The 27,246-nt window shown below is 39.7% G+C and overlaps 1 protein-coding gene across 3 annotated transcripts; it reads left to right on the top strand.

Annotated features, from left to right (window-relative positions):
* Positions 1 to 1,550: 1,550 nt before the first annotated feature.
* Positions 1,551 to 23,784, top strand: prkcha (protein kinase C, eta, a). Of its 3 annotated transcripts, none has more exons than XM_026339261.1 (14): positions 1,551 to 2,275; positions 6,080 to 6,143; positions 8,200 to 8,350; positions 8,443 to 8,477; positions 8,578 to 8,660; positions 9,324 to 9,456; positions 9,551 to 9,684; positions 9,779 to 9,910; positions 10,872 to 11,045; positions 12,978 to 13,132; positions 19,679 to 19,817; positions 20,486 to 20,674; positions 22,949 to 23,095; positions 23,192 to 23,784. In XM_026339261.1, the coding sequence occupies exons 1-14, from the start codon at positions 1,925 to 1,927 to the stop codon at positions 23,339 to 23,341; spliced, it is 2,037 nt and encodes a 678-aa protein (XP_026195046.1). In that variant the 5' UTR covers positions 1,551 to 1,924; the 3' UTR covers positions 23,342 to 23,784. The 3 variants fall into 3 exon arrangements, with proteins under 3 accessions (XP_026195046.1, XP_026195045.1, XP_026195044.1); XM_026339260.1 differs by having other exon boundaries at positions 8,197 to 8,350; positions 9,327 to 9,456; XM_026339259.1 differs by having other exon boundaries at positions 8,197 to 8,350.
* The last annotated feature ends 3,462 nt before the right edge of the window (positions 23,785 to 27,246 follow it).

The raw sequence follows: 27,246 nt of genomic DNA, 5'->3' as shown, positions 1-27,246 counted from the left end.
CAGAAAGTTTCAAGATGTCAGTGCTGATAGCTCAGAGTGTGCCCACACTCCCGAACTGAGGCAAAACACTGTCTGACTCCTTTATCATTACAACCTTCTCTGCTCAGTAAGGTCATGTCTGAGAGGTTGTTTACAAGACTGCCTGGATCCCAGGGATGTGTAAGACCTGCGACCCTGGCTCTTTATTTATAACAGCTGGACAAGAGAGATGTGGAGCGCTGACATTTGGCAGAGTGGGGTCAGAGGTCAAGTCTAACACCAATAAAGTGGAGACTTTGATCGTGGCATTTATGGATGAAGCAGGCACGGCGCCCTCAGAGTTAGATTTAGTGTTTAAAGAGGAAAAGAGAAAGGGATAGTACAGCAGCATTTAAGTTGACAGACTGGGAAGAAAAGAAGAAAGAAGGGGATTAAGTCATTATAAATATTTATATCATGTTGGGACGTCACAGTTCATTTTCCTTCAGCAACTGAAGGTTCTACTGGTAATTCATTTATTTTAATTATGCAGTTACATGTTTGTCTTTTGTTTTCTAGTGTTCAAAATTAGAGGACGTTCTCAAAACTACAGGTAAAAAATAATGCTTATTTTAATCAATGAGTAATCTGTTGAGATTTTTTAAGGTGGGTCAGGTGTCTCAGCAGCGCAATAAAAAAAAGTGTGTATAAAAATGATAAATAAAAAATAAAAACCAGGAAATTTGAAAATGAAAAATGCAGCGCACTAATCAAAATTTAAGTATGTACAGCAAGGAGGCAAAATAAAATATATTGTAATGCTGATACATAGAGTTGCATAATAACAGATATATATTACAGTAGCATTTCTCGCCACAGAAATTCTGACTTGTAAATGCAAGAAAATCACTGGTGTAACTATATTTATGACATTGATAATGGCTCCATTGTGTCCAAGTACCCCATTTCCATGCCAGTAAAGCAGCATACACAATACCAGTATCAGGACGTACATTAATAATAAGAATATTTAAAATAACAGCAGTTGTCAAATAAAACTGAGTAAAGCTGCAAAAACGCAATGTGGGTAGTTATAGAAGCATTAAGAAGCATATAATGAAATTAGGCAAATGACTTCAAGTACATCAAAACTGTACTCAAATACAGTTATTTCTCAGTTCTATGTAGAAATTACATAAACATTAACTAAACCATATATTAATTCATGCACACAAACAGACCACAGAAACATATTTTCACATTTTAAGTGCACTCACACCAAAGTCTGTCTCTGTATGCGTCAGTGCTTTTACTTTAAAAACAAATAATGAAATAATTTTATTCTGCAACTTTTAAATGTATTTACTTATTTGTAAGTCATTTTTATTTATCTATTTATTTATTCATCAGTTAAAACCTCCAACTTGCAGCGCTGTGATGCAGTTCACTGGAACGGCCATGAGGGGGCGGCCTTTTCTCTCTTAGCACGGGACAGGTGAGCCGCCACAACACCTTTACGCGGGGCAGAGCGGTGCATCATGGTCAGCGTAGTACTGGCGCTCCTCCTAATAAACACAAACTACAACCCCAGCCATGTGACAAACCAGCGGTGACAGCTCGGGAGGCTTCGTGTGCGCTAAGTTTGCGCTCCGTGACAAGTGGTTATGCGGAACTTGCGGCGCCTTCTCAGCATGTCAGTGTTGCGGCTTCCTATTTACTGAAGCCGTCTGAAACTGGTTCACAGCGCTGGTTCACTGACAGTAAAGCGGCAGCAGCTTCACCTTCAGTCGCGATGAGTGCAGCTGTGCGCAGGAGCTGACACCGACACCGACAACGACGATGCGTTCACGACGCTGCTGCGCGTTTGCTGGTTTGTGTTGACGTGACTTGTGCGTGAGTGATTTTACACATAGTTTGTTTTTGTTGTTTTCCCCGCGTCAGGTGAAACCAACTACAGTTTTTCAAAATGAAGTTTAATGGGTATCTGAAACTCCGGATCGGAGAGGCGCTGAACCTGAAGCCGACCACCTTCTCCCTGCGCCACAGTGTCATCTTCAACAAAGCTCATCCATCCCTGGACCCTTACATTGTGGTCAAGGTGGACGACTATAAAATTGGACAGACTCACACGAAACAGAAAACCAACATGCCGACCTACAACGAGGAGTTCTGCCTCAACGTGAACGACGGGAAACAAATCGAGCTGGCCGTTTTCCACGAGACACCGATCGGATATGATGACTTCGTGGCCAACTGCACCATCCAGTTTGAGGACCTCATAAAAACCTCCAACACAGGAGAGACCTTTGAGGGCTGGGTGAGTACAAAGTAACCGCACAAAGGGTGTTTTCAAACCAGATTACCATGAAACAGGGCCTGAGGTACCCACTAATTCATTGGTGGTCCACCCTCACCTTACTTTCAGTTCCCCAAAGAGTTGGGGTGGACCATACTCCAAAACCTGGTTCCTGAGGTACTTCATACTATAAAAACAGCTCAGGGTATCAGCACATAGAGGAGGGCATTGTATCCTTATTTATGAGCTCAGTGCATCACATAAATTTAAATACAACACAATAAATACCTGACACAACTCTGAACCAAGCGTTTGCATCATTTCGCGTTGGGTTTCTGCTGGCTCACACCCATCCTTCTAGTTATTCTACTTTTCTTTATGATTATCTTGTGGTACGGGGCCTCACTGTATAATAGTAAGTCTCAATTTACTTTTATTTACTTTTGAAGAGAGCTCACAAATAATCATGTTTCTCCCCTACAGTTAAATTTCGAACTGCTAAATAAAGTCACCCAAAGTCATCAGTGCATTTCTTTTTACGGGAATACTGTGGGCCTTCCATGGACGGTTCAACGCCTGTTGAACAGTATTTTAAAGCACGTTCAAAACATGCTAAAAAGCCAGAGGCAGTGTTCACAACACGTGTCACTGCCACTGCCTGTAACTTTGCCTGTTTTTCTGCCCATTCCTTTCCTTCTCTGAGAGGACCGCCCTCACTTGTGTCCACAGCAGAGGTTTTCTTGTCTCACATCTTGTCACGTCTTCTCATCTTAGTAGTATTTAGAGTAATTGTTGGCAGATAAGGTCCGAAACCAAATGTGCCACTGCTGAGGCAAAGTGTTAATTCTGCTTATGAATACTTGTTGCATCGCAGTGCACAAACGCATTAGTTGCCCTGCACAGCATTTCACCTGCATGTACAACCTGTATGGGGCTAAAACTCACATACATCTCCTTTCACAAGTGGCCAGCGATGTAAAAATAACAATACCTAGCTGACTAAGGTTGAAAGGAACTGGGAGACTATTTACACTTTACTGTTTCAATGCGTCTGTTGCACCACTTTACAGTTCATAATCAAATAGGCCTCGTTAAAGCTCAGATTAAATGCTGTATAAAGTATCATATTGGTATCACTCTCGTTCAGACACAAACAAAAGCTCCCTGTTTTAATTGGAGCTCGCCCCTGGTGATTTACTTTCATCCCTCTAGGACTATAAGCCACTGCAGGTGTTGCTGAATGTAATCTGAACCTGTCCAGGCCTGGAGCAGTCTGACAGTATCGACTACGTACCACAACACTCTCGTCACATGCAGATCCGTCAGACATTTTCTCCTACAGCCAACATTAGGGCACTTAATGTTTAGACAGATCATCAAGTGAATGAACTTACCATTTGGGTTTATGCTATGCACCAAAACAAAACACATTTCCCTATAAAAGACCTTTATGAACAGAACTTTAAATTTCACTGGCTTATGAAACACTGTCATGTAAAATTACATAACAATTCCTTTACAGCAGGAGTCATTTAAAATAGATATCACTATCACACAACTGCTCTGGTCATGCAATACATTTATTTTTACATATGCTTCATGTTAATAATGCAAATCATACAGCTTGGGTCAACATATCTTAAACTATATAAATATATTTCATTGCAACTGATTACCACAGTTCATGCCAAGTATCACTGAGAATGCATGTTTTGTGTAGAGGAGAGAATCTATGTATTTTTTGAGTCTGATGGTGTAAATCAATTGAGAAGAGAACTACATCTAAAAGTGAAATGTAGGACCGCTTTACAGAAACGCTCACTAAGACCCCGAGCAGCGAGGGGAAGTGGTGTGAAAGTGGAGCTTGGTCTCTACAGTTTTAGAAGAAGTAATTGGTTAGTACAGTTGGCTTTCTCACTTCAGCACACAAACTTAAAGTTGTCATCCGCTCGATCTCAAATGAGGAGCCTTTTTTTGTGCTTAGTTGCACAGAAGAAGTGCGGGGCTGCTTCGTTTCACATATGAGGCACAAGCCTCCACACGCCTACACCTCTGTTTATCGCTGTGCTCTCGCCATCTGATCAGTGCTCAAGGGCTCACTGTTGAAATACGGCTTCTCTGTTGGCTCTTATCCAGCTGCTTCAATTAATCTTTTACATTTTTCAGTGTGTTATCTCTACGTGCACCAATCACCAAATCTAAAGCTATTCAACACCTTCTGTTACAGTGACACAATTGTCAAACATATGTGTGGAACATTCACCCTTTGACATTTAGGCTCACGAGGCCAGTTTCCTTTGCCTCCCACCTGCTAACATTATATTGTGAAATTCTTGCATGTAGCTTGAGATCTTATTGTTTTGCATTATGATGCTTATAATATGTAGGTGTTTAGGTCTGTGTTGTTTCAGGGATCAGGTCCTTCCAACCTCCAGTGAAACTGAAAGTGGGTTAATTATGGCCAGGGTGCTGTTTGCTCGCCTAAAACAGAACCCATCCCCTGTGCTTTTAAAAAGAAATAGAATAAATGTTATAAACTTCCTCCTCCATGATACAGCACTGAATGTTCTGCTTTTTAACTATAGTATCATGTTATTCAACATCTACTCCATGTGGCAGGCTGGTCTGCATTTTTCGAGTCTGTCTTAAAAGAATGCTCCCATGCCCATTTGTACTGAAAGGGTTAATGGTTGTTGTAACCGTTGTTCCTGTGCATTCCTAACTCAAGTAGAAATGTAAGTGACTGAAGACAAACTCCATAGTTCTTTGTCTAGACAACACATATTCTAAAATCAAGCCGAAGCCAATATAATGCTTGTGATTATCTTACAATTTTACTCCTTTTCACAGTTTTGTTTTCTGAGCTGCAGCAATGGGACAGAAACAAAAAAAAAAGGAATTCAACAAACGCTAATAACGCTTTCACTCTACATGTGGACGTATTTATATTTCTTAAAGTTGGGCTTGTCGGCAGAAAGACATTTCATAAAGTCCCTGCATTGCAGCTGCATAGTGCTTTGGCTAAAGGAATCAAGCTTAAAAATACTTGAGATGACACATATACAGGAAGTTTTCGTAGTGGACAAGTCAGAGTTTCTGTCTCGGCTGATGTAGATTAAGATACAGGATATGAGCAGGTAACTGAAAACAAAAGAAGATTTTTGACATGAAGTGAAATGAGCTCTTCTTTGAATTTCAACTTTTACACTAAATGTGCAGATTGACTTGCAACATTTGACTGTGTCACTGTTTAGTGGGTGAAGAGTATTTTCCATTTGGAGAGTCAGTGTGACATAAATAGGTTTACTTAAGCGCTCCATGGCCTAAGTTTCCATTCAGTGGTTGCTGCAGGAAGTAGTATGTTGTGCTGTATGCCGCCTCCAAAAGAACCATTTCTAAATGAACGGCCTCTTATTGTACACATGGACATTTGTGCAGTGAGTTATCATTCACAGCCCAGCATCAGGTCAACATAACCTTTGCAGTAGGTCCAACTTGCCCGACCTGCCCAACCTGCTTTGATGTCTTTCTGCCACACTGCCCAAATTCCTGAGGCGTTAAGTACACACCAATGCAAGAATGCATCTACATTTTTCATATTCCAGAGCTGAAGTTACGTTGCTCAAAAGCCAGACACCATTCCACACGTCTTTTTAACCCAGTTATTGTGACTAATGCAGGTCTTGATGTAACACCTCCCTCTAAGTTTCACATCAAATTTACTCATCAAATGTGTCACTCTTAGATTTGTTTGTTTGGGTGACACATAATTATATATATATATATATATATATATAATTTGTTGTGTGTTTTGTGTGCCTGCAGATGGACTTGGAGCCAGAGGGCAAGGTCTACGTCCATGTTACACTCACTGGGTCCTTCACTGATGGTAAGGCTGCTACTGAATATTAAAATCCAGTGTTTCTCTTTATACATAATTATCGCTATCTCACTTCAGTTTTTTTTTTTTTTTTAACACACTCAACAGCGCAAAACTTTATACCAAGTCACCGTGGTCACATTTCTAGTCTGTGAAACACCCACTGTTGTTGGAAATAATTATTACCTATGAGTCTTTAAATAACCAAAGTGCACCTATGTTACAATAAAGGCTGATCATTGGTGTGGTATTTGAGTGTGGATGCTTGTGCATGACTCAAGTAGGTTGGTATGCATGAGGAATGCTCTATCTAGCTCTGCTTTCTTCAGACATCAGACAACATCAGTGTTAACTCCACCTGTTTGGATATGTGCATGATCTTTTAGCCAATGAGAGAAAGCCATTTCAATTAGTGAAGAGGGAAGTGACCATGCAGGTTTGTTGAGAGAGAAGTCTGATTATGTGGTCACTAGTAGGCCACTAGTAGTTTCCCCTTTTTTGTTTTTTATTCTATTGCCGTCAAGCCTCACTGGCTGTCAAACATGTGATCATGAAACACTTCATGCATGTCTAATTTCAATTTCAGTTGAAATTGTTCAAGTTATTAGTGAAGTGTTCAGACACAAGGAGGGTGTGAGTGGCTGCAAATAGCACATAGAGTCTCAGCTGTCAGCTGCAAAACGTTCTTAAATAGAAAACACAAGCTCATGCTGTAAGTGACTGCTGCTACTGAATGGATTATTTTTACATTTATTTCCATCATTGCTGTAGTAAATGTTGGCCCTGTGGTTAAAATTAATATCATATGGAAAATATTTGCAAAATGTTTAATATTTTAAGCGCTACTGCTAAGTTTTACATCAGGCAGTACTCGAAACACAACGACCAGATTTGGTGATTCACTGTAATATTTTATCGGAATCATTTATTTAGAAACTGAAGTTTTGTTCTGGTTGGTGCGGAACTCCTCTGGTGAGACTGACAGTTTGTCTGTTTCCCTGTCATAGAGTTTTGGCCTTTTACAGAGAAAACGACATGGGTGACTGCAGCGTTGAACTGTTCAAGAGGCCTGGTCTGAATGTAAAGCCCCCTTTTCACACCACTACCACAACTACATCTGTTGTTTGCAAGGGAGTTGCGGGGGCTAAGCAGACATGTTTCCGTATTGCATGTGTGGTTTTTACCTCACATATATCTGAGCGCTGTAACACACAACTCTAAACCATGCACCTGTGTACAAGAATAATAATAATAATAATATATATATATATATATATATATATATATATATATACATGCATATATATTATATATATATATATATACATGCATATATATATGCAAATGTGCACAATAGTAAGTTTACAGAACAAAGTCCTTAATGATGTCATTAAAATTGTTTTATGATGAATAGTTTGAATTCATGTGTTAATGATATCACAGAATTAATTAATTTGGAATCATTGACCAACAACTGTTGTCTAGGTGGTTTTATCAAACTGGAGTGAATGGTAGCTATGCTTCTTATTCAGTAATTACATATTCAGTAAATAATGGGGAAATAGTAGCCTTCAGTTACAGTTCTGCTCCGACTCCTGCGGGGAATATTTTGGCTCTGTGGCCGCTAAATGGACTCATTTTCCTCTACAGTTTGTTTGTTTGGTGTTAAATGCTTGGTAAGTAGTTTACAATTGGTGTTAAATTGGGGCTGTTTAGCTCAAAACAGATGCCTGCTGTGGCCAGAAATGATACAACTAGAGCAACGAGAGTGAACTAAAACCAGAAAAATAAGGGTCATAAAAACCAAAACCACAGCCTGAAAAAAATGCGCCAATATAAGGAGCAAAAAAATGTTATCTGAAGCCATGGACATTTGCACGTTTGCCGTACAGATGACCCATTTTATATACAAGTAGTGATTGTTGTTTTAAATTCTTGACAGTGATTAGTTAAAACTTCTCCAACCTTTTGTAGGTGACATCGGATTTAGTTGGTGTGTGGCTTCATGACTTATTGTTTTTTGTTGTTTGAAGACGAACTTTTGCTCTTCTCTCGTTGGCAGAAGAAGCCATAGTAAAAGAAAAGACCTTCAAGCAGTTCACAAGGAAGCGACAGGGCGCCGTGAGACGAAGGATCCACCAGGTCAACGGACACAAGTTCATGTCCACTTTCCTCCGCCAGCCAACTTTCTGTTTTCACTGTAAAGAGTTCATCTGGTATGAAAGTAGAATCACTGCTGCCTGCATGTTATCTGTGAACTGTGTAGACTGTCAACTGGGTGTGACTTTGTGCCTGTCTCTGTTTTTAGGGGTGTTTTTGGAAAGCAGGGTTACCAGTGCCAAGGTGAACAGAACTTATTTTCTCCTCCACCGTCTTTTGCCACAGTCGGTTAAACAACCCGACACGAGCTATGAGTTTGACATGGAGTGTTTTGTCTTTTCAGTGTGTACCTGCGTTGTTCACAAACGATGCCACCAGCAGGTTGTCACAGTGTGTCCGCTCATGAAGAAACCAGCAAAAGAACAGGTAGCAATACTTTGATTGTCAGCTGAGACATTTTAATCAACTAAATAACAGTCCGTTTAATGACGGCATCACAATGTTATTATTTATTAACAGTAATCCGTATGTCTAGAGGTATTAGGCCCGCAGTCATGTTGTTATTGTTATTTTACACATCTCAACTTACACATTTTATGTTTTTTGAAATACAGGATGTATAAAAGAAAGCAGGCCTGTTAGACAGCTCACCCCTCCCCCACACACGCACACACACACCCACACACACCCACACACACCCCCCTCTGATTAACAGCTGCAGTGATCAGCAGACTGTACATGTTCCTCTTTCTGTGTTGGGGTGGTCACTGAGCATGAACACTGCACCATGCTGTTTTGTACATTTTCCACACGTGCTTGTTATAGCATTTTCACATGTTTCTTTAATTACATTCATGCTCATTTTAGCACAAGCCACTGTTGCCCTGTTACCCAAGTTCTGCTGAAAAGGAAGTTTCTTTTTCTTGGGAAAATTTAGAAAGATGCAAATGCAGCAATACGTAGAAACAAAGCTCACAATGAGAAAGAAATGCACTCTGTGTTTATATATAGTCAGCTAAATAAGTACACGCATGGTTGCTCGTACTGTTGCTACTCAAATTGGTTAGTTGACAGTGTGTTTTCTATCAGCAGCCCATAAACCAAGGCTTCAGCATCAACATTCCTCACAAGTTCAACATTCACAACTACAAGTCGCCCACATTTTGTGACCACTGTGGTTCACTGCTATGGGGAATAGTCAGGCAAGGCCTGCACTGCAAAAGTAAGATCCTTGTCAACGTTTGTATTTCAAAATTAGCACATCAGTTGTCCTAATTTTGTTTCATGAGTGTTTTGCCTGTGTGGTTTCTCTTCAGTCTGTAAAATGAATGTTCACATCCGCTGCAAAGGCAACGTAGCACCGAACTGCGGGGTCAACAGTGTGGAATTGGCCAATAAGCTTGCAGAGATGGGTCTGCAGGCTGGAGGACTTTCCAAACGCAACTCAGTGGTACAATGGCTGAATTTTTCAGGAACAATCAAATGAGTGTTAAATTTGCTTTAAGATGCCTTAGTCTTACTTTTGTTTTTTTCTCTTTTAACAGGTCAAAAGTGCAGGTCAGATGGTGGTGCCATCTGAAAGGAGGGAGAGTGTAGCAAATGAGCAGCAGACCCCTCGGTTGGGCCTTTCAGACTTCACATTCCTTCAAGTGCTTGGCAAGGGCAGCTTTGGCAAGGTGAGACTGACAAGAAAAAATAATTAGAAATATCCTGTGCAGTGAAATGATGACCTAGATGATAAGTCAAAGATACATGCACATAGGTGCCATCTGACCCATTTCTGTCCATTGGTACTGATGCATCAACAGGGGTTTAACAATTAAAGTGTCCAGATTATGCCCATTTGGGGTTTAAAATGCAGGTCCTGTGATGCTAAAAAAACCCTGTAGATTATAGGAGCAGCAAGTCTATAAATGTGTGCAAACTCTCTCCGAAGCAACCGGTTTTGCGCACCCCTGAGAGGATGGAGGAAGAAGAGAGACTTCTGTGATTGTCCATAAATCCAAAAGCTGAGCAGTGTCCATGTTTTGCACTCTGCTGCCACTGTTTTCAGACTGACCCTGCTGAAGCCAGGAAAACAAATGTCGAACTGAGAGTTTTCAGCTGAGGTCATCATTGGTGGTGTTTGGAACAGAGTGCACTTCTAGCATACTGAGGTGTGTCGACATGCACCATAGAGTCATATAAATGTACCAAAATTACCAGAAAGTAGATTTTGCATAATATGGGCTCTTTAAAATCTTCGTAACTCACTGATTTTCCAGCCAATTTTCCAGATGGCTTTGTTAGAAATGCCAGAAATGTATTTATGATAGTTGGTTTAAAATAAAAATACACATTCTTTATGTCAAAACACTAATCTTTTGTGGACTGAGAATCTAATCTGATATGGTGGCGCAGCAGACATATTTCAGAAGCTGTTGTGGCATCTACGTATGTGTATATAGCATGGGTGATAAAAATAAGAAGAAGGCATAATGCTGCAACATGATACTAAAAGCAAATGTACCAGTCAGGCCTAGAAGTGTTTAATTCCCAAATATGTAATGTTGATTTTGTAATATGAAATATTTTAGTCAATATTTCCAATACAAGAATAATTATCATCATCCCTCAGACTGTGTGTTTTATCCGCAGGTGATGCTGGCTAGACTAAACGGCAAAGAACGTGTTTTTGCAGTGAAGGTGTTGAAAAAGGACATCATTCTGCAGGATGATGATGTGGAGTGTACCATGACAGAAAAGAGGGTGCTGTCGTTGGCTCGCTGTCATCCCTACCTCACACAGTTGTACTGCTGTTTCCAGACACCGGTCAGTATACAGTGTACAGAGACACTTGTGTCTGCATTGGTCACATTTGCATTGTGGTGCATTTTAACTGTGGCAGAGGCTTCTTATTTAATTTGTCATTTCTCAGCTCTTTGCTAAGTTCATCACTTCAGGGCAGTGTGAAATATCTCTAACATCTGCAGTAGTGATTGTCATGACATTTTGTTCTCTGAGGTTTCTCTGCCATCATTGTCGTTTACCCAGAGAAATGTCTTAGCTATGCCCTACACTGATTCTAAGAATCCATATCGGAGCCGATCTGGGTTTTGGAGGTTTGGTGTCAGCTAAAATTAAGCCAATCAAATCCAGACCGCAGACCACTCTTTACTTTTACTCTACTGCCACTTGAATCTGCAAGAAAATCTGAGTGTGCTACTTGGAAATGTAGGTGTTCCGTCAAACGACCGCCATCATCTGGTCAAAATTGAATTAGTCTAGTATTGTATGATTAAAGTAATGACATATCAGCTTCAGCTTTCCTTCTCTGCCGAGGGCTAAAGTTCAAATACACTAAACTAAGCCTGTGTACATGATAAACATTTTACTTGCTGAAGAGCAACTTGTTGGCACATGCTGTGGTGTACCCTACCAGTGCCTCTAGCCTCCATAGTCTCCTAAATTAGTTTCAATTAATTAATTATCAGGCTGAATACACTCCCTCAAATTCCTGAAATTGCTTGCAGAACAAGTTCTGGCATGAAGAAGATTTATACTACAGAAGAGCACAAGGCAAACGAAAACATCATCAGTGCTGATTTGGTTTAGTATTCTATTCTATGGTCAGCAGGTGGCAGCAGTCTTTCAGTCTAAGTTTGCATGCATAACAGTCTGTTGGCACAGCTCTTCTTCCTGGTGCAGGACACTTTAGATCTGCTTTAGCTGTTTGAACCATCACTGACCTACTTCACCTTGGATCAAAATAGAGACACGGAGTAGCACAAAGTGAAGTGAATTAACTCGGTGACCTATTCAACTCTACACGCAACCGAAGAGCTTTTGTTCCTCCACTGACAAAATATCCTATTTGGCTTAGTAGGTGTCACATCACACTTTTCCTGGGTAGCAGCACCTAAAAATGACTTAACATTTACTCGTGAAAGCACTCAACAACAATTATTTAAATATGTACAAGTAAAAATCATGTGGTTTTCACCAGTATTACTCTTTAGAGAATGTTTCTGTAATTTCAGGGAAATGCTATTGATTGAGCACGAAAAGTGGAGAAATGAGAAGATCTGGGAAGAGATGAGGGGAAGGTTGTGGTTAGCCAGGGTACAGATTTTTTATTTTACCAAACGATGTGTATTAGGAGAAAAGTTGTTGAACTTGGCATCTTGACTATTAAAGAGAAGATGAAATTTGACCTTGCAACGCCAGACATCTACCTCATCGTAAGATTTGGAGAAAGTCTTGCAAAATAGGATATCTAAACTTTGGAAATTCCCGGATTGCTGTTTATTTTATCACACTCAGCACACTTTACGCATTTTACATGTAGTATTAGGGTAACAAAAGAGACCACTCTAAACCACTGAGCAGTTAACTGAGGTCAGCTGTGACTAAATGTCTTGATCATGTCCGAAAGCTTTATGGACAGTTCTGTACATAACATTTTCCTGCAGTGCTTTTTCCACCAGGGTCTCCTCTTCAAGATAACTTACCGACCATAGCCTGTAATGAGAAAGAAAGATTTATGGTTTTGATCAGTATTTGTATTTGCCCCACTGACTCTAACCTGCAGTTAGATTACAGGATTCCATTAAACGGACTTGAAATTTATGGGGAGCCATCATCATCCTTGACGCATGTTCGTGGTCATAGACCTTGAACTGTTTAATAACATGGGAGCTTGTGGGGCTACTGTGATTTGTGTGCACATGTGGAAAAAGTAATCTCCTTGGTTTTTTTTTGCAGGACCGTCTCTTCTTTGTGATGGAGTTTGTGAATGGCGGCGATCTCATGTTCCACATCCAGAAGTCAAGAAAGTTTGAAGAACCCAGAGCACGTTTCTACACAGCAGAGATCACTTCGGCTCTTATGTTCCTGCACAGCAAAGGCATCATCTACAGGTTTGAAGCAAGAAAATCAAACAACGGTTGAAACTGCCAGACGGAGTAGAGCATATACGTATACACTGTATATGCAGAGAAATATCTCTAGAGCAAAAACAAAATATCTAAAAGGTTCAGTGAGTTTTTTTGATATTGTCATCAGGATTTTTAGTTTCTGTTTGAAGATCACAAACTTGTAACAGAAAACCTGCCTTACAAAATAACTTTAAATGCATTCAGTTTAAAAGATATGGCCATTTATCATTCAGGGGGCAATCTAGCAAAAAGACATTAACATTAGGACATAATGTTCCATTAGGGACCATTTAGGATATAGTTGTTTTCTGTTTTTTTTTTTTTTTCTTACATCCCCGTTTAAATATGAGCGCATTTTTGAAGCCGCCAAACATATGAATCAGTGGTTTTATCTCAGTCCTTTTTAAATGATTTTCTAAATGACAATTCTTCAAGCAGCTCTAAGAGGCAGAAATTGTGCCTTGCATCCCCATGATGAGTTTTAACCTTTGTCACCTGTATATTTTTTTAAGGCTCTGATCATGCTTCATACTCTGCAATAGCAGGTACAGCACAACACCAGATTTTCCCACCAAAGCAGCATAGTTATAATGATAATCATTTGTGAACTTCACTTTAATAATAGAATTGTCAAATTTCATAAATTTCCTATTTATTCTTGTACTTGCTCCTACCCCAGCCTCAGATATCTCAGTATGTTCATTCAGACCTTTTTTGGATTCTTCTTGCAGGGCATTGGGCCTTCTGCCAGAACATGATGATAAGGAAGGGGGGCCATCGTGTGACCTAGCAGTAAATCCTGAGTTATATTTAGTGGTCCATGTGTTTTGTGTCAGCCTGCACCACATAGCATGACTGTTGGCTTAGGAGGCCACACGCAGTTTGCATGCTGCAACTGAAATAACATGCCAAATAGCAGTTTGCACATCAGGCCAGTTTAAGAAGAGCTGAGCTGAGGCCTTCATCAGTGTGTTGTGTAATATGTGATCTTGTGACTCGACTAGTTATCTATTTGTGCTTTTAGCTTACTGTGAAGCTGTGCTTTGAAGCCTCTCAGTTGATGTGTCCATGTTTCCATTTAACGTCCTTCTCAAAAATACACTTAAAGGTGATGGAAACTGCTGATTTTCAACAGTGCATCTAGGTTTGTTATAAGGCTGGACTTCTAAAATGCAATAAATTTATCCCAGCATCTTATTGCAAAAAACTCTTTCCTTTATCGATCGCGCACAATCAGACATAACCAAATATTACAATGGTATAACCTTCAATTCATTCATATCTGCACATTTCACAAGGCAGTGGTAGTTTGCCCATTATCTTCTAACCACAGTAAAAAAAAAAATCTCACACATTTTGCGTCACTGTGTTTGTCAGAGCTTCCTCTTTATTTCTATGGAAATTTTCATGTTACTGCAACTATGTCTTATCCTGTCAGATGTTCTTTGAGTGTAGCAAAGTTCGCTCCCTCAGTGTTCAAGATGCTTGTGGTTACTGTTGATACCACAGTGTCTGCCTTACCACTTCCCATAGAAAGAAGATCAAAGTCTAAGTCAGACTTGTCTTTTTAGTGCAATGAGGTTGGGTGGAAGAAGGAGTTCAAGAGCAAAATTTGTAGTGGGTCATGTACATGTGTGGTCCTTGTAGCTCAGTGGTGATAGCATGATAGTAAAACTACCATGGTTATGGTGCACCTTTTTTCAGGGCACGCTCATACTAAACATTACACCATTAGTACTGAAAATTTGCTTTAAGGCATAAAATCATTTGCAAAATGGCAGAACTGCCTATATATTTGAAGCAGAAATGTTCAGTTTCCCACTAATTTTACTGGACTTCATTTCAGGGGTTTGTTATTGTTCAATAATCTATAGCTGAGTGGTCACGATGTGTGATGCTCTCTTTTGGCCCGTTCGAGTCTGTGTTACACAATCAGCTTATGTTAGAGAAGAGCAAACCAGATTAATGCAGCCAGAGCAGTGTTGCTTGACCTTATGACTCTTTTACGTTAAGAATTTCTGCTTCTGTCATTTGCCATCCTATTATATGGGAAACATCCAAACTAAATTGTTTCGCTGGAATTATCAGCAGAACAACAAAATTTAAAATAAAGCCAATTCCTTAGAAGTTATATGCATGGGCAAAATATTGTAATTTGTAGGCATCAATGGTTTGCTATTGCACAGAATCTTTTCTTTAGCTTCAGGCCATCTCTGTAAAATGACCTTGGTCTGAAGTTGGGTCACCTGATCGTCTCTGTAGCCCACGCTCAGGAGGTTTAATCTCTTTGTCACATGACAAATCACCAGCTGACATGAACACAGAGCAAAAGATTTTTCCAACATTGGATTATGGAAACATCCACAGTCAGCCATGGGAAGACTTCACTTCATGTTACAGTAAATTTTATTTTCAGATAGATGGAAGTGCAAAAGATGTTTAACAATTTGGCTCTAACATTTCTGTTTAATGGTCATGAATGCCCACACAGTTGCTCTTGCTATAACAAAAAACAACAACATAGAGGAAGATAAGGATCCATGTACTGTGTAGTGTATCTAACCATTAATTAGTAGGAAGAGAATGGCATTTCAGAAGCGATTGGACTCGAGGTTTAATTAGAAAAGCTGCATACAGATAAAAAAGATTTGTGGGTATACAGATACAAATACAGAATAACAGGCACAATGAGTTAGGTCTATTTGAAGATATGCCCCACATAATCACAATAGACCACCCAATACATGGAAACACAAACTATAAGATAGGTGAAAATAGTAGTTGGGCATGAGTATCTTGGCTAATAGTGTGTCATACAGGCTGATCTGAAATGTTCCAGATGTGTTGTGTTGTGGGTGTTGCATGTTGTGGTTTTTGTGGAGACTTGTAAGGGTGGCACAGACAAAGCAACTAGTTCTTAGGTCTTGGAGATGTCCAGGAGAGAGCTTTATTCCAAAAGAAAAAGATTATGTTACTTAAGGCAGGTCATAAGGCTTTCTCACTATAGAAGGTTATACTCAAGCATAGTGGCAGAAAGGTTTTCAAGCTGCCTAAAAAAGTAATAGGCTTAGTGAAAGCCAGAATATCCCTAAATTGCTGTTCAGAATCTACACTTTTTATGTTCTTGAAGATGTTTCACCTTCCATCCAGAAGGTTTTATCAGTTCTGACTGACTGGCTGGAAACGCAGGCTTATAAACCCTGTGGAGTCACCAAGTCGTGGCTCAATCACACAATCGGGCATCAGATCATATGTGTTTATAGTCTAGTCTATAATGTTGTCATTGTGTCTGTAATGTAAATACTATGTGTTCCTTCCAACTTGGGAAAAGGTTCCATCCTGTTAATTTCCCTGTGGTTTCTTCAATTATTTTCCCATTAAAGTTTTTTTTCCTTTTCCAGTTTGAGGGTGTAACGGCAGAGGATGTTGCATGTTTTACAAATTGAAAAGCCCATTGAGTATCTGAAGGTGTGTGCATAGTGAAAAGGCTGGAGGGGGAATAGAAAATATAATAAATGTGTTTCACAACTGCAGAATTTAATACAGACTGGTAGCAGCTGGAGATAGGCATCGTGCCAGAATTTATAATTCACCATTAGTTTTTACCCTGGCTGAAGAGATCGTTAAAAGAGCTACTAAGTGGGTTGAAGGAGGGGAGAAGCTTGAGTGCAGCACTCACCACTAAATGACGATAACAGAGTAACAGGACTGTGTATCAAACGGTTGCAAACTTAAAATGTTTTACATAGATGAGGAAGCAATTCTAACAGCATATTGTGGTATTGTGTGGTATTGCCTGCCTCAGCAGTCTTTTATTCATGCAGTGCAAGAAACTAGGCAGGGATGTATAGGGCATGGAAACAGGAAGGTTTAGATTGAAATCCTAGTAAATGGACAAATGAGAACCCAAGCCTACACCTGGCTCTCTGTTCAGGTGTAGCTACACTCTCTGTCTCTCAGTATGTAAAACAAGCCTGTATCAAGAGCAACATACAACATAGAAACAGAACCGAGTGCAGAAGTCTAGCAGTAGATAGAGTAAGTGTTCAGAGGTAAACCCACTGGGTGTGAAATGAAAACAATGGGGGTTTGATTGTGTGAGTGAGGAAGTCAAAAAGCAAACAAATTTAAAAAGACATGATGCAAGGAGAGATTTGCAAAGGGGGAGTAGATTTAGGAAACCAGCTCATAGTCTTTCGGAAGATGGCTACCACTAATCAAAGACCAGACCTTGTATTGTGGTGAGAAACACAGCAGGTTACATATGTCTGTGGTGGAAAGTGGGCTGTGTGTTTAATGGAACTTTGGGAGGATTCAGATTTACAGAGCTGGCAGAAATATAAAGGAGTTTGGTTGGAAACCTAATGTCTGTGCAGTGAAGGTTTGCTGTAGGGGTTTTCTGACAGATGAGTCTTGTCCCTGGTTGTAATCCAAATTTTGACCTGTGCTGGCTTGTACGAATGTGCTGCGTTTATTTTGGCAAAATATCACATGCTGCTTGTGCTGACCTGAATTGACTTCTGTGTGGCAACTCAACAAAATAAACATGTTAATTTCTTCACCTTGTCCTCAGCTGCCTTACAAGTCAGTTAGGCCAACCACTGTAACTTCAGCAAGTGCAGCAGATTTAAGTACTGAGTATCTACTCTTGGTATACTGTATCTGTGCTTAGGTAAAGATAGAGTTTTAAAGATCCACTACATCCAAGAATGGTCATTTTTGAAGCAACTGGTGTTTACTAGTAGGAGTGCTGGTGCTACATAAGTATGGATAACAACTGGACTACTGAGAAGACTGTGGCAATGAGATGAATGCTAGGCATTTACGATGTTGAAATAAGACTGGGCATTGCTACTGACTGTTGACTCTTTGCTTGGGTAGAGGTAGGCGTTAAAAGCAGCTTGTAAGTTAATTGGATCAGTTAAACAGCAGTATAGGTGAATGCTACAGAATAGTGTCATTTGAAATGAGGCCCAGCATTTATGGTTTGATATGGTCAAAACATCAGTTAGGTGAATACTGGGATTTCATAGAAATACTTTACTTACTACTTTTAACTTTACTGATAAAAGGTAACCTGTAAAATATGTTGTAAATTGCATCATAATCTATAAGAAACTAATGTCACACTCATTCTAATCTAATTTACTACCCTATAAGAATATTTTCTACAGAAACAACAGACTTTGAAGCTGGAAGTCTGTATTTCCTGAAAGTAGAATAAATGTCGACAGCAGACACTTCCTGGCTGCTGTTTAATTGTTTGTTACTGTCTTGTGCTGCCACACAAGCTTCACTGTCCTCAGATGCCCTTTTCTGTTTGTCTCACCACAAATTTCTACCTCAGTCATATGTAAGTACAAACAACACCAACAGGATATGACTGGAGGCTGGGCGCATCTGGTATTTTAGCAGCTGTTGAAGTTATTTAGAGTATAGCATTTGGTTAGCTTCCTCTGATGTGATCATGCATTGATCTGCTTACATACACTACCACTCAAAACAAACATGAAATAAGTCTGTAGTAGGCAATATAGCAAAGAAACAGGACTTGCTGACATTGTCAGAGTTAGAAGTAATGATTTTGATGAAAATGATGAATGTGTTCTTCCAACTCTGTCTTTATAAAAAAAAAAAAAAAAACACCTTTTGCAGCAGTTCCAGCCTGGCAGACCTTTAGGCTTTCTAGCTGTTAATTTTCATAGCTTGCCTTTCTCAAAGTCCCTTCCGCTGCTATTTTACCACCTCCAAAGCACCCCCAGACCATCATGCTTCCACCATGCTTGACTAAAGCAATCTTCTAGCATCTTTTCATTTGTTTTGCGTCTCAAAAATGTTCTTCTACTTGATCCGGAGACCTCAAACTTGTCTTGTTTTTTTATTGGTCAGTCTAAGATACGGCTTTTTCTTGGCAATTCTGCCATACAATCCAGCATCCTGAAGTCTCCTTTTCTCTGTTGATGCTGACACTGGTGTTGTGTACTATTTAGTGCAGCTGCAGTTTCCTCACAATTTCTAGCATTGAGTAGCCTTCCTTCCTAAGGACAAGAATAGACTGACGGGTCTCTAATGAAAGTTCTTTCTTTCTGGTTATTGGTACCTATTGAATCCTGCAAACAAACAACTGCTGATGTACAGATACTAAACTAACCTAAAGAATGCCATGCTCCCTTGGTTGCTTCATTAGTACAACTGTTCTCAGGGGTGCAACAAAATTGCAAAATGGTTTTCTCATAATCAATTAGCCTTAAAAATGATTAACTTAAATTACAGCCATACCAGGAAATTGATAGAGAGGACTGACAATTGCTAATAATAGATGATTTTTGCATAGAGGCCTGATTCATTTCATTTAATTTTGTCTTTGAAATGGATAAAATTGTTTGTGAATTGCATGAAAATGTTTATTTGCAAGAAATTTGCAAGTGATCCCAAAGTTTTGACCGGTAGTGTATGCTGATTAAGACGATCCCAAATCACTACAGTATCTAATTTCCTGTTTGTCTGTGTGTCTCTTTTACCTTTCAGGGATCTAAAGTTGGACAATGTTCTTCTAGACAAAGATGGACACTGTAAGCTCGCAGACTTTGGGATGTGCAAAGAGGGCATATTTGAAGGGGTGGCCACAGGAACTTTCTGTGGGACGCCGGATTATATTGCTCCAGAGGTCAGTTTCTAACACTCATAACTACTACTAAAAAACTGGTGCAGTTCTGTACAAAACCTTGAAATACAAACTAAACTATTAAATCCTTTTTCCACCATATTATTACACAATTTGGCTGTTGTTTTAAAATAGTTTATATGTTCTTTTTTACTTGAACAAATACAGCAAAGAATAAATTCAACCACATTTAACTTCTGCAGCCCAGGTTCTCTGAGTTCATATGATGCAATTTCCAGTCACATCCCCTCTCCATCACGCCACCTTCAAAAAAACAAACTCTGTGGTCACTGCCCGTCACTGCAAACTGCCTCCTGGCTAACTGGAAAGCAGAGCACCTGCAAGGTCAGCTTGTGAGCGACGCTGTTGACGTGACAAGCCTGATCCTCTCATAAGAATGCAGCTTTACGGGCAGCCAGGTTTTCATAAAGAGGGATTAATATGGTCTGAGTCTTCGTATTTGAGAGAGTTTTCTCTGAACAAGACTATGTGTCTGGATTTATGAAAGGTTTCTTTGCTGTCCTCCACATTTACTCCTTAATGTAGTCTCCTTGGCCACACTTTTGCTACCAGAACCTCACGGATTGGATTAAATTTTGCTGTTAGAATATTTAATGCTGTTTGTGCTATGATGGTTAACTTCATTGGTATGCTGTAACACATTTCCACAGATCCTCCAGGAGATGCTGTATGGGCCCTCTGTTGATTGGTGGGCTCTTGGGGTGTTACTGTATGAGATGCTCTCAGGACACGCCCCCTTTGAGGCTGAAAATGAAGATGACCTCTTTGAATCTATCCTGAATGAAGAAATTTTTTATGCATCTTGGCTCAGTGCGGAGGCAGTGAACATACTCAAAGCTGTAAGTCTGCATCTGTTGCTTTCAGTTAATGGTTTATAAACTGCCAGGTCACGCTTTATGGCCACACCCACACACACACACACACACACACACACACCCACACACACACACACACACACACACACACACTGCCTTTGTTGAACTTTGTTAACATTATACAATTACAGGAAATGCCTGTGACGCTTTTTTGTACCATGACCTACTGATACAGGAAATCAATTTCACACTGGTTTTGTGACCAACATTGTGAAGAAACAGCAATAATCTGTAAACATTTTATAAAAGGCTAATGCCATTAATTTCTGGTTTGTATAACATGATCATGCAGTATGAATGATTAAGATATCAAAGTTTGAAAGTTATATATGGTTGTTTTTGCTTTGTTGTTTCTTTTCCTTCAGTCTAACACACTCTGACTGCAGAGTGGCAGCCCTGCATAGCTCTGTCAAATGGCTTTTTGGTCCAGGTCTCTTACATAACTATATTAAGGCATGGTTCATTGCCAAGCCACAGCACACAAGCTATAAATATGACGACACCTCCTCCTGCCATTCCTCCCAGACCAATCCCATCTTACTTGCTCCCAGTGTCACAGGTTAATGTAAAGATGCGCATTGGTGTGAGTGGATTTCAACACTGCTCAACTATTTATACGAAAGGTTGGTCCAGTGCAAGGTTCTTCTTGATCCTATAGCAAGTTCATGGAGTTAAGTTATCAGCTGTTCAATGATTTGTTAGGTCATTGATGACAACAGTTATTTTAATGATTTCTGAAGTGATACTCTACAGTATAAATAAGTGACATTGATGAAGATAGAAATTGGGCCGGAATTGATATTTTCACCTATAAAATTTCAAATTGTCACATTTCACATGCTGGATAATAAAACCTTTTGACATTTTTTCTCATATGATATATATATGATAATATATTAAATCAAAATGAAAAATTCCTTTAAATACTTTAGTAACTACTATCAATCTGGTTGCTTTGTGTCTTTGTGCTGGGGTAGTGGAGAATGACTTCTTGGTGCTGTAATGCTGACATGGCAGCTTTGGTACTAAGGATGGCACAGCTGACGTGGCACCATGGAAATATGGCACCAACTTCAGTGAAATAGTTTTTTCCACGTTTTGTGTCTTGCATGTTCCTGAACTGATTGACCCCTGCGAGTTTGTCTAACTCACAGTTAAGTCCACTTCAAGGACCATGCTGGTCTAGTATGTTTTTTATGCAGATCCCTGCACATAACTACATTATAATTAACCTGTAATGCCCCCACCACACACACAAAAAAAATCTTGATTTTAATAGTGAAGTGTAGCTTATAACAAGCACAAGTCAAGTCTCTGCAAGTTGCATTGGGAAGTAGGAACATAATCTCCCTAGAAACAAATTAAAAAACTTGTTTGCTTCCCAAGATGATTGGCAGTATGTGATTTGTGAGTTATAGAACTACAGCCACAAACAACAGGATATTTGAAACATGTCTCCTCTTTATCTTTCAACTCTCCTTTTGTCCTATTCTTCATTTGCATTCACATCGCCCTTGTCACCTTTTTGCATACAGCTTTGTTTCGAAGTCTCTGGTAGCTAATAGTGTTTGGAGCTGATATGGCAAAACATATTAATCTTGACGGTGACTTCAGGCTAATCTGGCCACTGTCACTGCTGAGGCAGAGGCTGATTATTGTGTTGAGACTTAGTCTGAAAGTCACTGCCAGCTCTGAGGTGTGTGCCCATTACTTAGAAAGAGAGCTGTCAAAAACACATTTATTTCAGTTGCCTCCCAGAAACAAGTCAAAACAAAGATTTTTAATTTTCTAGTTTTTGTTTGGGCCTCTCCTTCTGGCACTTAACCACCTACTAGACTTCACAGGCAGAAAAACAGTGGGCGTTGAGTAGGTGAGCTGCTGTTCTATTGTTTTATTGTGTGCATCACAAGGAAGTTGAGACATTTAGTTGGACTCCATTAAAACTAGTTGAACTCTGACCAACTTTAGTCTTGTGGGAGGTGCCAGACACAGCTCAGGGTGTGGCATACATGAATTGGAAGGCGGAGACTTACTGGATGTGTTTTGGCTCAACTCCAGTTTGGCATTGCTCAAAAGCAATCTAGTCTGATCTAGTTGAAGCAAATGTGTCATATTTCCCCACTTTGTACAGATCATAAATAAATAATATGTTGACATCCACTTATCCCAAATATCTTTGTCCTACTTTGTGTTGCTCTTTGTTTTCTTTTTCTTTATTTGATGTTTGTGTTTTCTCAGTTTTTGACCAAAAACCCAGCGCGGCGTCTGGGCTGTGTGGCCTCAGAAGGTGGAGAGGATGCTGTGACCAGCCACGCTTTCTTTGCTGCCATTGACTGGGAGAAGCTGAATCGCAGAGAAATAGACCCACCTTTCAAGCCCAGGATTGTAAGTCACCTGAATGCATTAATGGATGGCATAATGGTGTGTGTATAAATGATAATGACCACAATAATGTATAATTCCTTATTTTGTCCCATCTAGAAAACACCTGAGGATGTTAACAACTTTGACCCAGATTTCACTCAGGAAGAACCCACCCTCACACCCATTGATGATCCTCTGATCCCTCCCATCAACCAGGAGGAGTTTCGTAACTTCTCTTTTACTTCACCTGAACTGCTGGAGAACTAAGCCTCTTCCCATCGGCCTACCGTTCATCCTGCACTTGTCTCACTCTTCTCTGTGTCTGTGACTGTCTCCAAGACAGTTCCCAGCGATTCCTAATGTACGATGCTGTCACATTCCCCAGAGACATGAGGGTGCAAAGCGCCGTGTGGTCCAGCCAAACACACACTTGACGAGAACTAGGGCTGCACTTGTTGAACTTTTAAGCACTCCTTTCTCCTTTAATTTCTGTGTCATCAGTTTTTGAAATGACATTTGGTTTTGGCTATGTGAACATGGCTTAATGGGACACATCATGCAAGAACATTATATGTATTTGCCGTGTTGTAAAACTTACTTGACAAAGGTGTTCAGTGTCAAACTTTTATTGTACATTTGCCATTATGCAGATGGAGTTTGTTTTTTTTTTGCCAGATACTTCAAATGAAAAAGCACTTTTTAAACCACAATGGTGTGCTTTGTGTTTAATTTTTGCTCTGGCACTATTCAGAGAAAAAAACAAATTGAGAGGCTGTTTCAACCAGACTGCCAGAGAAGTCATGCTGCCAGTTAAAATCCTGGAAGGACTGAGTGAACAGATGAAATACTTTCACAGTGATGTGACCATGCTGTGGAAAAATACAAATACACACACAGACGGACTAAATGAGAGGCAAGTCTCTACACTTTAAAAGTAATAGGATAAAACAAAACCTAGAAAAATCCAGCAGTATCCAATGAATATCAAGTGTTGAAATTAGTGTAAAGCTTAACTTAGGTTAATCACTTTATACAGCTAAAAAGTATAATTTGTTGTAAGTTGTTAGACGGTCTCAGATAGTAGGGAATGAGTATTTATTTATTAGTTACACCCTTTAACAAAAGCCTAGTATCTCTCTCAGTGACACTGTAATTTGATCAGCCAGGCATGTTAAAGATGATGCAATATTTCATCAGAAGTGAAAACACTTCAGTGATTCACTGAGAAATATCCAAGTTTGGAGATTTCACCATACACTTGCGATCATTGTTCTCCAGGTTCAGATATGGTGTGTTGGCAGTTGGCAGAATCACTCACCAGAGTTTTGGTGAGTTTGAAAGTCACTCAGCCTGCTGCTCTTTGTGCACACCCTCTCCTTCACTCAGCAAGCACAGAGCCTTTGAAAACCTGCAGGTCTGCGGGCGGGCCGCCTCAGTGATGGGGGCGTTTTCAAACATGCAAATTATGAGAAAGTTATAAAAGATTCTCTGAGCACTTAAACTCAGCAACTGAAACATAATTAAACTTGGAGGAGGCAGGCAGAAAGAAACGTTCACTACAGTACACTAACGCGGGTGCGAGGAGCGTTGGTAGTTCATTTTGTCACTGCAAACCAGCAGAGAATAAACAGGAAGCCACACACCGTCGTTATTGTCGCCTGTGATAGGAACAGGAAGACACAAGAAGGAAACACAGCTTTTTGTGCTACTTTTCAGAGTCCTGAAGACTGTACGCTGCTCGTTAGTAATAGAAATTGAAACTGTTATACCAAAACAATAACAGAGGTGAAAAAAAAGGAAAGTTCACCGAAACGAAATTTGTGCTCCATGCTAAACTTGCTCAGACATGAACAACCCCAACATTACCGAGCAAAGGTGGACTCTTCCTGTTAGTTTGAAGAAGGAAGCTATGATATCTGCTTACCTTCTCAGTCCCTAAACCTATGGAGGAATGTTATGCTGTAAATTGTTTTTGTTTTTTGTTTTTTTGCTTACATAATTAGTAGAATCTAATATTACAAAGCTCTTCAAGCTTCGATCTCTGTTTTGCTTCTGGTTCATCCTTAGCATCATTTTATCTCAATGTTTGTGCATTGGTTTTGGGGATTTACCAGTAAACTTATCTCCTTCAAGCTTTTAGTAAATATGATGGCCAGTGTGTGCTATACAGAGAATGGGACAGTGGATTCATTGACTTGCGTTTTTGTTTGCCCATCTATGTGAATGGATTGGCAGCTTTCCTCAGGTAATGTCTGACTGTGAGGAAAGATTTAGGAGCCTTGTCTCTCCTTTCATTACTGAGATATACTGATGGCTGCCAGCAGTGTCTGCGTACCGCTTGATTGAATCAGTGTTTGACCCTGGTGTCCTGCTTGATTGATACCTCTAAAAGCAGCAACAGATAATAAAAAAGACACACACAAAGACATCACTTAAGAAATTTTAATTTGTAGCACTTTTTGGGTGCATCAACATAAAATAAGTCTCCATCACATGTCTAGTGCTCCAGCTCATAGCTGTTTCTCAATCCTTGCCCTCACTTGGCCCAGGAATGGCTTACAATGATGAAGACATTGACTCAGAAAGCAGCATCCGGGTTGTCGATTACAATGACAATGCAACAATTATTGCACATTTTAGCCTTTCCCATTCAGATCTGTGGTAAGAGTCTCTTCAATGTAGCTAAAGTGAAATCTAAGACAAAGGAAAAAATTGTGTCACATAATCAACCAGTGACAGTTAAATTTTTTGCCTAGTAGAAACATTTTTCTCAAATATCAATGTTGTACAGTTAGATATTACAGAGATGAGATGGAATATAACACTCTTTGAGTTAGTATCACATGCTAACCTTTTGGTGAGTTACCAACAGAAAAGAAAAAAGGTATGGCTAAGATAAAGCTTTATTGTACAGTCACACTTGGTACACAGTACAACGAAATTGCGAAGGGCTAGTGCCCTAGTCAATTTCCAGACGATTGTAATAAACATAATTAGAGTGACTAAATAAATAAACATTTGCAACCGCTGAGTAACTTTTACAATGACCTGTAACAAGGAATGGTTTCTATGTTGAAGAGAGACCTAACCAGACCTAACAATACACACAAGCTCTCTGGTTACGCTGCAGCACACGGTAAGAACAATATCCATGTATAGTGCCAAAACATGTTTATTTGTCCTTTAGTCCAAGTCTCTGAAAGTCTGTATCTCTGCCATGCAGGTGTTGTGAAACTCAGGCAACAGTCCCGGGAAGTTGTAACCAAAGCTTGTACTTAATTCATCAGTTAGGAGGAGTTGCACTTTGCCTGAACTGCTGGAGAGCTAGGAGTCTCCTCACTGGTGGGCCAGTCATCCTGCACTGGTTTCACTTTCTTCTGTTTCTATGGCTTCACTTAAGATGTGATACATACAGTATGCTGTGTTACACTCCTACAGAGAGCTCAGCCAAAGCACACATTCAGTGGAAGTGCACCGGATGAGTTTTTTAACCACTCGCGCAATTTCCGTAATAGTGTTGTGTCATTACATTTGAAATAACATTTAGTTTTTGTACTGATATGAAGCATATGAGCAATTTAACACTTACTTAATTCTCATGACCAAACATAACAATCAGAATATGCTGAATAGGAGGACTGAGTATTGCAGGGCAAAATGTAAAGAGAACATTTAATGGGAATATACTTTATGGGGAACTTGATTTCCGTCCAAGAGCTGAATCACAGGCAACACGAATAACTGCCAAACATGATCCACAGTTATAGAGGGGGTAGGGGTGTGGGGATGGCCAGGAATTTCCAAGTAAGTACAGGATAAATACCAAAACCATCTCCAAGTGAGTGAGTGGATTCTAACTGAAATCCCTTGTTTAGTATGTGCAAATCTTGGTTATTTAAAAAAAAAAAAAAATGAGAGCATTGGGGAAAATATGCCATAAGTTGTAGCTCAAACACTGTTTTTAGATCATCAAGTTGAATTGCACTCCTAATCTAAGAGGTAGGCACACAGTTGATATCTACAACTTCACATATGACACTATCCCCAGTCAGACAGCATATAGGACTTAATACAGAATATTTTTATAAAAACATAAATAACACTACACTTTCATTTTTCGGAACATATTTAGGCATAAAGTAAAAAAATGTGCCTATATCTGGGAAAAGGTT

Source organism: Anabas testudineus, chromosome 22 (assembly GCF_900324465.2).
Source record: "Anabas testudineus chromosome 22, fAnaTes1.2, whole genome shotgun sequence".
Taxonomy (NCBI): Eukaryota; Metazoa; Chordata; class Actinopteri; order Anabantiformes; family Anabantidae; genus Anabas; species Anabas testudineus.
This window is presented reverse-complemented; position numbering and strand designations above follow the sequence as displayed.

Coding starts and splice junctions, on each gene's coding strand:
- prkcha (XM_026339259.1), top strand. CDS start 1,925: ATGAAGTTTAATGGGTATCTGAAACTCCGGATCGGAGAGGCGCTGAAC. Junction 8,478..8,577: donor GCAGGGTTACCAGTGCCAAG/GTGAACAGAACT, acceptor TTGTCTTTTCAG/TGTGTACCTGCGTTGTTCAC. Junction 11,046..12,977: donor ACTGCTGTTTCCAGACACCG/GTCAGTATACAG, acceptor TTTTTTTTGCAG/GACCGTCTCTTCTTTGTGAT.